This window comes from Dipodomys merriami, unplaced genomic scaffold, assembly GCF_024711535.1.
Source record: "Dipodomys merriami isolate MVZ:Mamm:240054 unplaced genomic scaffold, mDipMer1.0.p SCAF_19, whole genome shotgun sequence".
NCBI classification, from domain to species: domain Eukaryota; kingdom Metazoa; phylum Chordata; class Mammalia; order Rodentia; family Heteromyidae; genus Dipodomys; species Dipodomys merriami.
The window spans coordinates 27,715,946-27,732,106 of NW_027203270.1; the positions used below are offsets into that span (position 1 = coordinate 27,715,946).

General features: G+C 50.7%; 1 protein-coding gene across 1 annotated transcript; it reads right to left on the reverse strand.

The window, feature by feature from the left end:
- Positions 1 to 934: 934 nt before the first annotated feature.
- On the reverse strand, positions 935 to 13,819 carry Igfbp4 (insulin like growth factor binding protein 4). Its single transcript, XM_070028090.1, has 4 exons — positions 13,181 to 13,819; positions 5,993 to 6,147; positions 4,629 to 4,763; positions 935 to 2,152 (listed from the first exon to the last, which is right to left on the reverse strand). The coding sequence occupies exons 1-4, from the start codon at positions 13,527 to 13,529 to the stop codon at positions 2,018 to 2,020; spliced, it is 774 nt and encodes a 257-aa protein (XP_069884191.1). The 5' UTR covers positions 13,530 to 13,819; the 3' UTR covers positions 935 to 2,017.
- Positions 13,820 to 16,161: the final 2,342 nt, after the last annotated feature.

The window sequence follows — 16,161 nt, forward strand, 5'->3', positions numbered from 1 at the left end:
CCCCCGCTGGGGCCAAGATAGAGACCAGCCACAGAGCTGCCTGGGCTAGAGATGCAGGCAGTCCCAATGCTGCAGAAACCTGGGGGAGGGGGAGGAAGGAAGGGGGAAGGCAGTGAAGTCAAGGCTCAGGGAACCCAGGACACAGAAGGACAGTCCCCCCATCAGGCAGCAGACTACCTGCTTGGGGTCCCCAGGTAGCCTGGGACCTTCAGGTAAGGAATCTTCTTCTAAAAGACTGGCCTATCCCAACACACACACACACACACACACACACACACACACACACACACACACACACACACACACACACACACACACACACACACACACACACACACACACACACACACACACACACACACAGAGGCATGGTCAAGAATCCACGTGGGCCCAAATTCTCAAGTAGGTGCTGGCACTGGCTTTGCTATAGCAAAGTCAAAAACACTCCCACCCCCAAACACACTCCTCAGAATCAAACCTGGACATGAGAGCAGTGGAACCTGCTGCAGAGTATAGGCCCTTTCCCCAACTGTAAGGCATACCTCCTTCCCCTGCCTCCAACTATACCAATAAACTGAATGGAGTTGCAAATCCAATCTGCTTAGTGCCTTAGGAATAGCCCCAAAACTTGATGAAGCAGCTGATCTAGAAACCGTTCTGGTCCAGCAGGGCTGCTCTTTGCCATGCCCTGCATTCAGAAGCCGCAGTCTGCCTACCAGAAGTCTAAGAGCCTGGACTACAGAGGAAGGAAACCCTCATCACAGGTCTTAGAAAGGGTATGAGTGGACCAGTTGTTCTCTGTGGTCTTTTACCAGCCAAGCAGGTCAGTGTCCATCTTTCTCCATCTTTAATATGTCCCTGTCTCTAACCAGAAATAAACCAAGCAAACACAATTATCTGGATTTTGTTTTGTTTTGTTCTGTTTTGTTTAAAAAAAAAAAAAAAACAACCACCAACAAAGAAAGATGGGAAGAAAAGGAAAGTAAGGAAGAAAAGACATCATGGCCAACCCACAGGTCCCTATGTCTCCTTCCATACAGCCAAGCCAGAAAATAACCAGGGGAAATGGGATATGGAGAGGAAGGTATAAGGGAATGAGATATGAGAAGAGAGACAGAGCCACAGGCAGTAAGCATTGGACAGATAGGGTCATCCTCGTGACTACAAATAGGGTAGGCAAGGCCCTCATCCCCCAGCATGGGGTCCTCTTGTCCATCAGGCACACTCAATCCAATCCTGTATTCTTTCTTCCCACTGACTGTGTAAGCCCTCTGTCCGGCAGGTCTTCCTCTGACCCTATCTCCTAATGGCAGAGTCTCAGCTCTGAGGCAACCAAGCGCATGACATAATACCCAGAACCCAAAGGTGGGCCTGCTGCTCATTCACCAGGTCTTTCCCTGGTAAGACCTGGGGAAGAAGGGCAGGGGAGCCCAGCCAACCTTAGCTGCAGGGACTAAAGCTAGGGCTGGGCCTCAAGAGCCCTGAGCCATCAGCTATCCTTCACTTCCTGATGGCTCCCACCCTCTGGCTAGACTGAGGGGAGGGACAACTGTCAAAGTATGCCACTCTCTTCCTCTCTGACTCTGGAGGTGAGGGTCCCTCCTCTTCCACAGGCTTGCACTCACTTCATAGGAATTTATGCCACATCAGAGGAAGGTAGGATGAGGGTTGCCAGGGCTGAAAACTAGAGCTGGCACACAGTATGTGGTCAATAAATGTCTGTAGATGCTGAATGAATGAGTGAATGAATGAATGAGTCCAGGATCGATTTGGAAACACACTGGGGTTTTCCATTGCCACTCTCAGACCTCTTGGGCTATCTATCCCCAAAGAGGATATTGTAGGCTCCGGCTTACCCCAAGGGCATACTCATGCCCTAAACACACACACACAAACACACAGACCTTCAAGGAACTTTGGGACCAGAGACAAAGCCAGGACTCAGACCCAGACTCCATTCCAGGCCAACTCCGCAGCCCCCAGAGAATGGGGGGTGCCCCCTGCCTGTGGGAAGGCCTCACTCTCGGAAGCTGTCAGCCAGCTGGTGGCAGTCCAGCTCCCCCTTGGGCTCCAACCCCCCTGGAAGCTTCACTCCTGTCTTCCGGTCCACACACCAGCATTTGCCGCGCTGCCCATCCAGAGCTGGGTGACACTGCCAAGACAAGGACATGAGGGGGGAGAGGTTACTCAGCTCCCAGGTAAGAACAGAGTGCCCTCAAGGTCAGACAGTGCTCCAAAATAGCATGTGAGGGCGGAGGCTCTTTTTGAGCACTGATCCTCTAAGCCTCTGAAAGTAGAGAGAATTTGGCAAGAGGGAAACATTCAGAGAGCTTCCCTAGACTCTAGGGCTGAAAGACATACCTGGGTTTGTGCTGGAGATGTTTGGGAGGTATGTTCTGATTAGGCTGGGTCTTAAAGAATAGGATTATAGATTAGAACAGCATCCAAGTTAGGGTTAAAGGCAGGATCAGGATTAGAATTGCAGCTAAAACTTGACTCAGGTAAGACTTAGAATCCAGGTCAGAGACGGACAAGATAAAGATAGATAGAGGCCAAGGGCTGGGGTAGAAGGCTTGTCTAGCATGCGTGAGGGCCTAGGATTAATCCCCAGCAGATACACCCCCAAAAAACATAAAAGTAAAGCTAGAAGGCAAGTACCAGTGACTTGTGCCTATAATCTTAGCTACTTAGGAAGATGAGATTTGAGGTTTGAGGTTCGAAGCCACACAGGCAGGAAAGACTCTTATCTCCAAATAGCCAGAAGTAGAGCTGTGGCTCAAGTGGTAGAGCAGTAGTCTTGAGCATAGTACCCCTGAGTTCAAGCACCAGGACTGGCACAAAAATAAATAAATAAATAAATAAATAAGATGTTCAGGACAAATGAAATTGGACTAAAGTTCAGGTCAGAGTTAGACAGTGGGCATGGGGCAAATATTCAACAATTCAGCATCATAACCAGAACTGGAAGGAAGTTTGGCTCATAGGTCAGAAAACTGATCTAGGGATAAAGGGTCAAGTGTCACAATTCTCGCTGTAATACAAATCTAGAGGAGGGGCTGGGAATGTGGCCTAGTGGTAAAATGCTTGCCTAGCATGCATGAAGCCCTGGGTTTGATTCCTCAGTACCACATAAACAGAAAAAGCCAGAAGAGGCACTGTGGCTCAAGTGGTAGAGCGCTAGCCTTAAGCAAATGAAGCTCAGGCACACTGCCCAGGCCCTGGGACAGAGCCCAGGCCCAGAGTTCAAGGAAATTAAATAAATAAACAAATAAATAAATAAATTTTTTAAAAGGGAGGGAGGGAGAATAAGAGGAAAAATAAAGAGAAAGAAAAAAGAAGGCAGGAAGGCAGGCAGGCAAGAAGGAAGGAAGGAAGGAAGTGGGGATAGAGGCATGGCTCAGCAGTGCAGTAATGTCCACCCAGCAAGAATAGGTCTGGGATTCAAACCACAGTCCTGCCAAAAAAAATACTGTCTATTCTTTTTTTGGCAGTAGGGCTTTAACTCTGGGTCAGCTCTTCAGCTCAAGGCTAGTGCTCTACCACTTGAGCCACTTCCAGCTTTTTCTGTTTATGTGGTGCTAAGGAATCGAACCCAGGGCCTCATGCATGCAAGGCAGACACTCTACCACTGAACCACCTTCCCAGCCCCTCTATTATTTTTTTAACTGGGGAGCATTAAACAAAATGAAAGAATTTATGTTGGGATAATGGCGGAAGGCAGGCCGGGCATTGACTCTGGGGAGCCCTCTCTGGACCTCCATCCATTGTACATGACCTTATGCTCTTTTTGTGCCAAGCTGGGATGAACAGGCACTTTCCAAGTGGCAGCTTTGCCCTCCTAGCACAACTTCTGCTGGCCAAGTGGATGCATGAAATGAGGGGATATATGGGTCAATGCCCAGAAAAGCTGTAGGACACCCAGACCCAGTGCTCCCCAGGCTATCCCAGCACTCTGCCTAGATATGCTACCCTTCTAATGGGCCTGGGAAGGGCTGGAGCAGGCCAACCCTCCTGAAGATCCAAGGCTTCTGGGAGTTCCCCACATATTCCATATTCATAAATGAATACGAGGCTGCTGCCTTCATATCGTTTCTCCTGCCCCTCCTTCCTCTACTTCCAACCAAAGGCCCTGTCTCAGGCTATCTGATACAGCTCCATTTCCACTCTCTCTGCACCCCAGGGGATTCTGTTGCCCAGCTTGGGAAGGATGAGCAGTTCCCGACTTCTCATAATTTGGGTCTTCCAAGCCCAGATGAAGCCTGAGACATCAGCAATAAGAGACCACTATCAGGAAATGAGGAGGGGGAGAAGCTTTGGGAGAAGGGGTTGGCAGGAATGACCATAACACAGGTGGGGAACCCAACAGAACATCCCTGGGGGGGGAGCAGAGTTTTCCCTGAACTCACTGTGACTGGGGCCACCAGGAACTCTTTTCTGAGCCTCAGTCTCTTCATCTCCAAAATGAGTGAGGTAGGCAGAATGAGGAGAGGTTCTGCAGCTAGGGTCGGACAAAGGGAAGCCCGGGGTGGGGTGTGGATGGGAGTTTCCTCTTCCTACAATCTCCTTCTGAGACTCTCTTGCAGAGAAGGAGCCAAGGCCAGGACTGAGAAGCAGATGGGGAGACGCACCTGTTTGGGGTGGAAGTTGCCATTGCGATCACAGTTAGGGATGGGGATGATGAAGAGGTCTTCGTGGGTACGGCCCTGGGAGGCGGCCAGCCGCTCCAGGGCCCGGTGCAGCTCACTCTGGCAGGAGCCCTGGGGCTGAGGAGAGAATGAAACTGTTCACCAAGTTGGAAGCCAGTGGCTCCACACCTGCAATCCTAGCTACTCAGGGGGCTGAAAACAGCCTGAGCATTAAAGTCTGTGAGACTCTTATTCCCAATTAACCAACAAAAAGCTCAAGTGGTAAAGCACTAACCTTGAACAAAAAAGCTCAGGGACAATCAGTGCCCAGGAAAGAGGCAGGGAATTTCTAACTAGGAAGGATGGACTAAATTAACACATAAGGCCAAGGCACAAATCCATCAGAACCATCAGCTAAAAAGGACATTAGAACCAAGCCCTGAATCCTAGCTACTCAGGAGGCTGAGATCTAAGGATCACAGTACAAAGGTAGCCCAGGCAGGAAAGTCCATGAGACTCTTATCTCCAATTAACTAACAACAACAAAAAGCTGGATGTAGAGTTCAATCTCTAGAACCAGCACACACACACACACACACACACACACACACACACGTCATTAGCTGAGAGCTGGTGGTTTATACCTGTAATCCTAGCTAACCTAGGAGATTGAGATCTGAGGATTGTGGTTCTAAGCCAGCCTAGGCAGAAAAGTCTGTGAGACTCTTATCAAAAATTAACCAGCAGGGTTGGGAAGGTGGCTCAGTGGTACAGTGCTTGCCTTGCATGCATAAGGCCCTGGGTTCAATTCCTCAGCACCACATAAGCAAAAAGAAAAAAGCCAGAAGTGGCGCTGTGGCTCAAGTGGTAGAGCACTAGCCTTGAGCTGAAGAGCTGAGGGACAGCGCCCAGGCCCAGAGTTAAGGCCCCACGACCGGACCCCCTCCAAAAAAAAAATTTAACCAGCAAAAAAGCCAGAAGTGAAGCTGTGCCTCCAGTGGTAGTACATTAGCCTTGAGCACAAAAGCTAAGGGACAGTGTCCAGGCCCTGAATTCAAGCCCCAGTACTGGGGGGCAGGAGAGAACAGGAGCAAGAAACACTAGGGAGCTTGGAATCTTGCTTAAAAAAAAAAAATTGGCACAGAAGCATGGCTGTACTTAACCCATCACTTCAGCTCTATCAACATACAGATGTGAAGAGCCGGAAAGGAATCATGTAGAAAGAAATAAGGGCTCTCTCTGCAATGCATGTAGCACCTCAGTAGGCATCCAAGGGTGTTTCCTGGGTAAACATAATCCATGTCTGGTGGTAATAGGGTGTGCGTGTGTGTCCTGTGCACATGCAATCTGTGGGTCAAGATCCTCACCACAGGTCGAGCTTCCTCCCGAGGTGCCATGACCTTCATCTTGCCCCCACTGCTGCTCCGGTCTCTCAATCTCGCGAAGTGCTTCTGTATGCATCTGAGGTCCTGGGCACTGCATGGGCTGAAGCTGTTGTTGGGGTGATCACCTTCATCCTTGTCTGCAGACAGGTCGAGAAGAGCAAAGGGCAAAGGTCAGGACCTGGGAAGAGTAGGGCTTCACAACAACCCAGCCTCCCACCTGCTTCCTCCTCCAGGGGGATTCCAGCGTGAGTCTGAGAACAGCAGGGAGCCTACAGAGGGGCAGGAAGAAATGAAAACACCCCTTCTGCACCCCTCTCCCCTGGATTTCCTTGGGAGAGTACTCTTGAAGTCCTTGACTTGTCCCTCACCCCACCCTGTTCAGCTTTCAGCTTTCAGATGAGTCAGTCACCGGCTGCAGCTGCCCAGATGGCAGGAGGGTCCCCTGGGTTCTGTAGGGAGGTCTGATGAAGAAGGGGGTTGGGGAAGTAGGCTATTGAATCTCCCTCCTCCCACCATCCCCCTCTCCTTCTGTTCACTCTGTCCCCTGCCCTACTCTTTCCAGTGTCTGACTGAGCCTGCCTAGGATCCCCAGGACCAGAATCAGACTTTCCAGAATCAGAGCCCAAAAGGCTCTCCCACTGCCTGGGTGGGATTTAATGTCCATCTGCATGGGAAAGTAGGAAGGTTTTTGACACACTGTGTGGCCCAAGGACTAAGAGAAGAGTCATGCGCATTTCTCTAGCCCCCACCTCTGTCTTTCCTCCATAGACTTCAGGCCCCATCCAATGTTGGTCTCTGTTTCCCCAGAGTCGGGGATCTGGGTATGTGAGGCTAGGAGTGCCACAGCTGGGGACCCTCACTCCCTCCAGGGGACCTCCTGAAGACTCTAGCTGCGCTGCAGAGAAACCCTATCCAGGAGGTCCTGGACTGTAACCTTGTTCCTCCTTCCAGGCAGCCAAGACTGGAATGCAAGGTTGAGCTGGAGAAGGAGGTTGGAAGACCTTTCAGCATATCAGAGCCACCTCTGAAAAGCTCGGGCTTGGCAGGCCCCAGTGTGGAGCCCCTGCCAGCATTCCAGATGTTGGCAGGCGAACAGGAGGTTACATCTGGTTTGCGTCAGGACTTTTTCTTCCTGAGGAGTTAGCAGGTTCCTTCATGTGTGGCAGTGGGCCCAGAGCTGCCTCTTGGTCAAATGGTATTTTTCTGCTTGGGCAAAGCTGTGGAAGGTGGGGGGAGGGGGTGGGGGGAGGGGGAAAGGGGAGCAGCAGTGGCGTGGGGAACTGGTTCTCATTTTCTTCATCTAGCTAGAGGGATGAAGGGATAAGCACACAGATGAAAGAGAAACCAGGCAAAAGACGATTGAGACCATTAGAAAGTCGTTGTCAAGATTCCATAATAAGACCAAGTTACTATAGATGGAAGATTTTGTCACAGGTGGAAGACTAGCTTAGAAAAGACTAGCGGGAACAAGTGGACCAGAGACATCCAGTCCATCCTTTTGTATATGAAACACCCCAATGACAGTCAAGAGGGGACTCTAGCACAAATCAAGCTGCAGAGACACAGCAAAAAATGAGGCACTGCAGCAAAACCCAGTCCCCAGTAAGTATAGGCAGCAAAAGTGGGGGTGTAGGGTTGTGCCAATGGAACCACAAGAAGATACGCTCTAAGCCTTCAGTCAGGAGCCAGGGAAAGTTCTAGAATCTAGGCCTTTCCTCAGACCCCCCCCTTCCAGAGAGCCTCTGGCACAAAAGACCCAGCAAGCTAGCACCCTATTCTCCCTATTCTCACCCTGCATAAAGCCAGGAGCTTATACATAGGGTCATACTGTTTCAGGGTGTAGACTGGACCTAGGTTGTGGAGAAAGCAGAAAAGGAAGACCCAAAGAATTAGAAACAAATCTTGGAAGGACAGAGGCTGAGCTCAGGGTGTGAACAAAGGTAGGATCATTGGCCTTGGGTATGACTGGAGCTGGGATACTGTCCTCTAGGGAGCACCCCTTCCTACCTTGAAAGCCCGTATTCTGCCGGAGTGGGGGTTCCTTTCACAAAAATAATGGAAAGGGTGACTTTACCCTGGGATTCTAGGTCCTTTTAGTAAGTGTGCAGAATGGCATTAGGCTCACAGTTCAATGATTCAGGAAAGTTTTATGTTGTTGTTGTTGTTGTTTCTTTGGTCCTTTGTTGTGGGGGAGAGGGCAGTAGTAGAGCTTGAACTCAGAGCCTGGGCACTGTACCTTAGCTTTTTCACTCAAGGCTGATTTTCTACCACCTAAGCCACAACTCTATTTCTGGCTTTTTAGTGGTTAATTGGAGATAAGAGTCTTCTCATAGACTTTCTGCCCAGGCTGGCTTTGAACAACAATTCTCAGATCTCAGCCTCCTGGGTAGCTAGGATCACCAGCACCCAGATAAGAAGGCTTTCTTTCTTTTCTTTTCTTTCTTTTTTTTTTTTTTTTTTTGTCAGTCGTGGGGCCTGAACTCTGGGTCTGGGCGCTGTCCCTCAGCTCTTCAGATCAAGGCAAGCACTCTACCACTTGAGCCACAGAGCCACTTCTGGCTTTTTCTGCTTATGTGGTGCTGAGGAATCGAACGCAGGGCTTCATGCACGCCAGGCAAGCACTCTACTACTAAGCCACCTTCCCAGTCCTAGGACTTTTCTAAAGAAAAGTCTTAGGAGACTGAGAGCTCCCCACGCTGCACATGTGCAGCCCTGGAGCAAAGGAGAAGGCTCAAGAATCCAGAGAGGCTCCATCCACACTCTGCTTTCTACTGAGGAGCTTCAACAAGCTCATAAATGACAAACACTCAGGAAATCACCCATGGATATTTGAGTTGTTCATTGTATATGGAGGACAATGGGGTAGTTCACTGAAAACTAGGCTGCTCAGGATACAGAATGAGCCCTCAAGCATAGCTTCAGCTCTTGCTGGAATGGCTCTAAGCTGAGCCAGCAGCCTGCCTCACTTCCGGACTGCTGATCTCCCCCATCCCACTGACCTCGACTTCATGTCTAAGTTTAGGGTAGAACCCATCCTCCTTACTACTCACCTGGGGACATAGGTACACAGAGTGAAGTCCACATCTGCCCACCCCCACACAGGCTGAGACTCAAGAATCACAAACACATACAGTTATGTGTCCAGATATAAACACTTGTCCACGTGTGCACACCCACGTAGATTCAGGCCCTCTGACCCTACCATAGTCAGAGACACAGACCAAAGCAGGCCACAGTGAATTCCAGGTCTTTCTGGACCACAGAGTGTTGACTTTTCAGTTAATCTGTGACTTTGCCTTATCCAGCCTTACTAACTGGCAGACTGAGGATCCACCCCAGGATCCACCCCTAGATACTGGGTTTGGGGGGGGTAAGGGTTGTAGCATCAGGCCTGCCTGAAAATCTTCCAGCAAGGCTCACCTTGAAGTGCCCTCTACAAAAGTCTCAATGTCCTTGGGCTCCCCTCTAAGCATGAGCTGCAACCACACTCCTCACAGTGGAAGGCCAGACCTCTGAGAAGTTCTAGAAGGTGATGTTTCCAAGACAAGCTAAGTTTTCTCCTTCAGCCCTGGTTTGGAGTTGGATCAGCTGCCATCCAGCACAGGGGAAAGCTTTGCTTTTTGCTCTAGCCCCAAAGGAGAGTAAGAAGCCCAGAGGTGGGCTGGGAATGTGGCTTGGTGGTAGAGTACTTGCCCAGCATACATGAAGCGCTGGGTTCGATTCCTCAGTACCACATACACAGAGAAAGCCAGAAGTGGCACTGAGACTCAAGTAGTAGAGTACTAGCCTTGAGCAAAAGAAGTTCAAGGACAGTGCTCAGGCCCTGAGATGAAGCTCCAGGACTGGCAAAAAAGAACGAGGAGGAGGAGGAGGAAGAGGAAGAAGAAGAACAAGAACAAGAACAAGAAGAAGCCACCCAGAGTAAGAAGAGGATGCACATAGCCTTGGCATCAGGGGCTACAAAGTTTCTGCTACATGATTTTACCCCATGATTTCTCCTTAACTCCAGCTCATATCTCCATGAGACCCATAGGCTATAAACTAAGCGGGACCCACCACTCAAACCTGGAAGTTTCAGTCATGCCTTGAAGGGTCACACAATCAACGTGCCAAGAAAGGCCTTTCTTTCCTTCTTCCCCAGTACTCTGTTTGCAGAAGCCAAGATCATCCACACCAGGTATCAAGTCTGGTTCAGAGACTGTCTCCCTCACCATTGGGTCATCCTTCTGACCACAGGCAAAGCACATGTTTTCTCCATGTGTGTGCAGTAGCAAAAGGCACCAAAGCTAACCAACCCCTCTTAGCTCCGTTGAATGTGCTTCCAACTTTGCTTCCTTGACCTACAGGTCCCCAAAGTCCCAGTATAAGCTTCCTCATCACCATCACTCCAATTTATTGAGCTCTTCAGCCATGTCAGACTCCCCTCTCCCCACCCCAATGCTATCGTATCAGCATTCCCATTTTATTTGATGTGGAAACTAAACTCTCCTGGGTGTAGGAAAAGAAATGAGACTTGCCTCTGCCGCTTCTATGTCTAAATGGACAGACTTCTGATAGCCCAAGGAACCAATAATTCAGGCATTGCCAATACTAAAGTAAACCGCTAAGCAGTCACACTCCTCCTTTCCCTTCCCCCCAAGGCACAGAATTTCTGGGAAGGCCCTGTATCCATGGCATGACTAGATTCCCAGTACTGAAGTAGAGAGGGCAATATTTGCTGCATTGACTAAAAATTAACCCAGACTGCCTTATCCCTAAGCCTGTCCCTGAAGGACCCAGAGCGCAGTTTGTGAACCCTGTCCCAGGCCTGATCTCTCCATTGAAAATCTCCCAGATTTCAAGGGTCAGTACCATGATGCAAAATTGTAGATTTCTGATGCACATGGCCATCTCCACCCTTTGGTAGCCTGGGGTTAACCCATAATATGACTGAGAAAGGAAAGCAGGACTGGCTAGAGATGGAAGTGGGAGACTTGCCCATGGGATAAATAGGAGGCAACTGAACCAAGGCTGAGGGAGGATGAATGCCAAATATCCACTCTCTTGCTGAAACTTAACCTCAAGAAAAAAAGAACAGCAAGAACAGATGCATATCCTCTACCAAACTATTCTTGACAGAGGCCTGGGAATGTAAAAGGGACAGTGGCCTGTTGACAGTGTCAAGCTAAAGAGGAGAGTGAAGACTGGGGCTGAGCCATGCTGAGTATCTCACCAGAGTCCCTGCAGAGCTGTCATGGTGCCGTGTGGCCCAGGCCATGAAAAGGAAGTACTTCCACAGTGACTGGGAAGTGAGAGGGCAGGGCATAGCTTGCTGAGTGAGTACCTGCGTTTCCAGGGTCCTCCTGGCTTCCCTTTACCTCTCTTCTGATATCTATATCCAAGACACTGAGTGGAGGACAAGGCCAGACAGGAAGCAGGAGGGGTCATTAGCTACAGGTTCTGCAATCAAAGTAGACCTAAAGCCACTAGACATCCTTTGACATCTAGACACCTCTTGAGGCTGGTTTACATTATGTCTACAGGATAATGGCAAACTGTTCATGCCATATCTACACCCCCCCCTAAAAAAAATCTAGAGGATAAGATTGTCCTCCACTACATCTGGGATGCTTCTACAGAGAAGATAGTGTCAGAGAAGAAGTTACCAATCTTCTCTGCTGCCAGATACCTATGAGCTACTGTAAAGTTTCAAAGACAAAGTTATACCCAGGGAGCCCAGACTCAGCCCTTACTCCTGGTCTCTCTGCTATGGGCATTTCTGCCCCCAATAGCAGTGATTCCATTCCTGAAAACCCCACTCTCCAAAAGTGCTGGGTTCCAGCTGGCATTTCCCCTAGAATGTTTTCTGCTGACCCATCTCTCCCTGCCCAAGGGCAGGAAGGGCAGAGAGGCCTGAGGCCCAGACTCCTGGGGTCCACCTTCTTCCTGTTTTCCCTGCATCCTGCTTTCCTCCAGCTCACAAGCTGCAGAAGATTGAGGAAGTAGAGCAGTCTGGGACCCAAGGCAGGAAGCTTGGGGCCAAAGTCCCAGCATCCGGACTGCAACAATGGGAGCTTTAAGCACCAAGAAAAGAGACAGACACCCACAGAGGCTCAGAGAGGGCAAAACAGTCAGAGAGAGAGATCAAGAACCAGAAACAGATACAGCAAGGCAGAGAGAGAGAGACTGAAAGCAACAGAAACACAGTGACAGCCACAGTGACAGAAAAAGTGCAGAAAAAGAAAAGGAAAAAAAAAACAATAGAGTAAGGCAGAGCAAGAGAAAGAAACTAACAATGCATAGAAAACACTGAAGAAAAGAGAACTTGAGAACATCGTGGTGAAACCAGAAGTTGAGAGCCAGCAAAATATAACAAAAGAACCAGAGAAACAATGAAAGATACAGAAAGATTCTAAGGAGAACCTGAGAAGCTTGATGCGAAATGGAGAAAGTCTAAAAATGAGGTTGAACAAAGAGCTATATAAGTGCCCCCCCTTAATCTCCATTTCCTTTTGCACACCCTTGACCTGGGATCCAGGGCTTCTCTCCTGCTACTTTACCAGATGGTACCTGCCAGGAGAAAGGCGCAAGCAGCCTGCACACTACAGCAAGTAGAGATGCCCCGACCTGGTATGAACACCTTTGTCTTTCCACCAATTCTCAAACAGATGGCTCAGGTCTTTGGGAAAGGACAAGTCTTATTGCCTCTATTTGTATGTTCCACTCCACCACAGGGAAATGGTGAAAAGTCCAGGCCTTGGCTCTTCAGACCCCTGGGGTCTCACTTGTGGCCCTGCTTCAGGAATTGAAAGATGTCCTCCCCCTTCCACCTCTTTCCATCCCAACCCACCCCTTCCCACCGATTTTCTATCCCTAAGCAGACCTGACTGGAGCAGGTCACTTACTTGGCCACTCTTGTGGTAGCTCCCAGCCTACCAATGAGAGCCTCTTGCTACACAGGCACCCCTGGGAGATGGAGGGCTGGAACAAAGTTCCCTTGGATGGTGTCCCAGGACTCAGTAGCAGTTTCTTTGGCTGAACCTGTCCTGCCAGTAGTGCCTGCTGTGCATACCTACCTTGTCCTCAGATCCCAGGGCATTTTCACGGCCTGCCAGGCCAGCCAGAATTAAGGATGAAGCTGCTAAGTAGAAAACCCACTGCGGATGGAGTAGGAGGGCAAGGGTACCTTACCAGAAGGCTGCAGGCTTTCCTGGATGGCTTCAATCTCTGTCAGCTCCGTGCACACCCCTTGCCCGTGCACCAGCATGTGCAGGGGCCTCTCCACCCCCCGGGGCGGGTAGCAGCGCAGGCCTGAGCCACAACGAGGGGTGTATACCCCGCAGGGCATCCCCAAGCCCAGGGCGCAAGTGGCACAACAACCACAGCCAGGTTCCCGCACCAGCTCCTCGCAGCCCACGGGGGGTTGGCAGCGCGCCAGCTTCTCCTCGGAGCAGGGTGGGCAGTGGATGGCTTCGTCGCCCAGGCTCGGGCCGGGCCCGGCGGCCAGCAGGAGGGCCACCACGAGGCAAAAGGGCAGCATGACCGGGCAGGGACCAGGCACACGCGCACGGGCGCAGGCGGGGAGCGCGGGGCGATCGGACAGGCAGCAGGGGTATCGGGAAGCAAGTGCCGGGGGGCACCTGGAGGACCCGATCCCGGAGGGCTCGGAGAGACGGGGCGGCCCAGGGCAGACAGGGCTGGAGCCGGGGAAGTTAGCGTGCGCGCCGGAGCGGAGCGATCCTGGCCGCTGGGGCGCTGCACCGCATCCTCGGCCGGGGCCCCGGCTAGCGGCGGGAGGCGGGAGGCGCGGGGCAGGGGGCTGAGCGGCTGCCGGAGAACGGCTCCCCAGACTTTATACCGGCCCCTGGCCACACCCCCAGCGCCTTCCTCGAGGTGGGGGAGCCCGGGCGGGCGAGGGGGAGAGGGAGAGGCGGCCGTTAGGGGGAGGGGGCGCTGTCCTAAGTCGCCGTGGCTCCGACATCTGAAAGTCCTTTGCTCGCAGGCACCCGGGAGCCCTGCAAAGAGCTAGGAGAGGAGCAGCGAGGGGGCTGATGCCTGCACCCCCACCCCCACCCCCGCCCCAACCTCCGAGGATTCTGTCTCCCTGGCCAGAGGCCTTTCCACCCCCACCCTGGGGCTTCAATTGCGGGAGACCACGCGGGGTGAGGTTGGGTACAGCCACCCCACAAGGGCCTTGAGAAGGGTTGCTGGCCCGTGACACGAATAGGCTGTCTTCCCCTTTACCCCCTATCCCCAAGGGCTCCTTTGGGCTCTGATCCACTCTGCCTTTCCAGGATGGAACCCACCCAACTCTGAGGGAGAGAGAGGTTCCAAGTCTCTCCTGCCTGGATGTTTGCCTCTACTACCCAGATCTGCTCCCGGAGGGAGACTGGACAAGTTGTGCGCTGAACAACTCCAGGGGGCACCATTCCTTGTGATCGGGCGTGTATTTGCATAGCTCTTGACAGTTTCCCAGTAGATCATCGAGGATTTTGAGGAAGGGGGTACATTTTTCTAATTCACCCAATGCAGCTCCTTGGGTTAGTGTTCAGCTGGCTCACTCCTCCCTGAAACCCGCTCAGTGCTCACATCCCTCATCCTCTCGATGCTGCTGAAATTGGTAGGTGATCAAGAGGGTCTTCTCTCTAGCTTCCTTCTCAGATTACCTCCAAAGTCCACACCCTCCTCCTACACAAAGATTTCTGCCAGCCTAGAACATACCCCAAAAGGAAGGGCACCTTGTCCAGGCAAAGTCTGTGACCCAATGGGAAATGTTTTTGGCTTGGCTTAGAAAACTAAGGAGTAGCCAAGCTGAAGTGACATTTGTAGGCCTCTTTCCTGCTTCTTCTCCCAGGACAGGGGTCTTTCTGCCTCCTGGCATTTAGGACACCTCCTGCTTTCTGCAAATTCAGACTTTTGTGGAGATGGGAGGAAGAATCCAGCTGGATGCCAACTTGTAGGACAGACCAAAAAGTTACAAACTGATGACACCTACTGGCAATCACTAAGACTGCAGAGATGCAGACCAAGGAGGCTCATGCCTGAAAGAATCCTAGCTATTTGGAAGGCTGAGATTTTTAGGGTGAGGAGGCCAACCTAGGCCTCCTCAAGGAAGAACTGGATGCAATGGCACACACCTGTTATCCTAGCTACTGGGGAAGCCTAACATAGGTGGAGCACAGGGACACCTTTGTAGAAAGCCAAACCCTATCTCAAAAAATAACTAGTAAAAATCAAGGTTGGAGGCATAGCACAGAACTGAGTGCCTGCTTAGCAAGTACAAGACTCTGAGTTCAAAATCTCAGTACACCAAAAGGAAAAAGATTGCAGAACACTAGGGACTTATGCCCAGGAACAAAGTTCTAGGACTGTCTCCATCCCATCTTTCAGATGAAGAAGAGATCCTTCTATCCCCATCTGCCTTAGAGAAGAGCAAACACAACTAAGTCCCTCCAGTCCCTGGGGAAAAATCCTGCCTATTCCTGATTCAAAGACCCCCACCCCATACTCCCTCCTTTTCCTCCCTCCTCACAACCTAGTTCTGCCACCAGCTTGCTAAGTGAATCTGCAGTTTGTCCCTAACTATAAAAGGAAGAGAGATAGATCATCTTTACCCACCCCATTTCTTGAAACTCTTGCAGGAATGAGAATAGTTCTGATGCCAGTGTAAAGATAATGGGACTCAGAGATCAGAGAGCAGGTGAGGCTAGAGAGAGCCCAAGATAAATATTGAAGTTCCAGTGAGGTGAGAAACCCAATCCATCTTCTAGTATCCTTCCCACACTTCATTTAAAAATAATGTCTGGGATCATTCCAAGGAGGTAAAAGAATGAACTAGAGGAGGCCGTCCAAGCACCTTCCCCCACCATTCATGCAATACCAACATGTTGCCTAAGTTTACTGAACACCTATTGCTCCCAAGTGTTGTGTTCCATCTTGGGGGTGTAGAGGTGGCCAAGACCACTCCAGGAGTTCACTTTCTAGTGAGAGAAGCCGGAAATGAAAATAAGGATATGGAAAGCCCTTTATGAAAAAATCTGGGCCCAAGTCTTTCACGTAAGAGGGAAAAACACAGATGTCAGCATCATCAAGCTGGACCAATCCCAGCTTTGTCTCTAGGAACTCACTAGAGACCTGAAGCAAGTTACTTAAGCTCTCAGCTTCAAGCTTTG

Excerpts from the sequence above, each read along its gene's own strand:
- Igfbp4 (XM_070028090.1), bottom strand. The coding sequence starts at position 13,529 with ATGCTGCCCTTTTGCCTCGTGGTGGCCCTCCTGCTGGCCGCCGGGCCC. Across the intron at positions 4,764-5,992 it reads GGGAGGAAGCTCGACCTGTG|CCCCAGGGCTCCTGCCAGAG; the intron begins GTGAGGATCTTG and ends TTCTCTCCTCAG. Across the intron at positions 2,153-4,628 it reads GCAACTTCCACCCCAAACAG|TGTCACCCAGCTCTGGATGG; the intron begins GTGCGTCTCCCC and ends TTGTCTTGGCAG.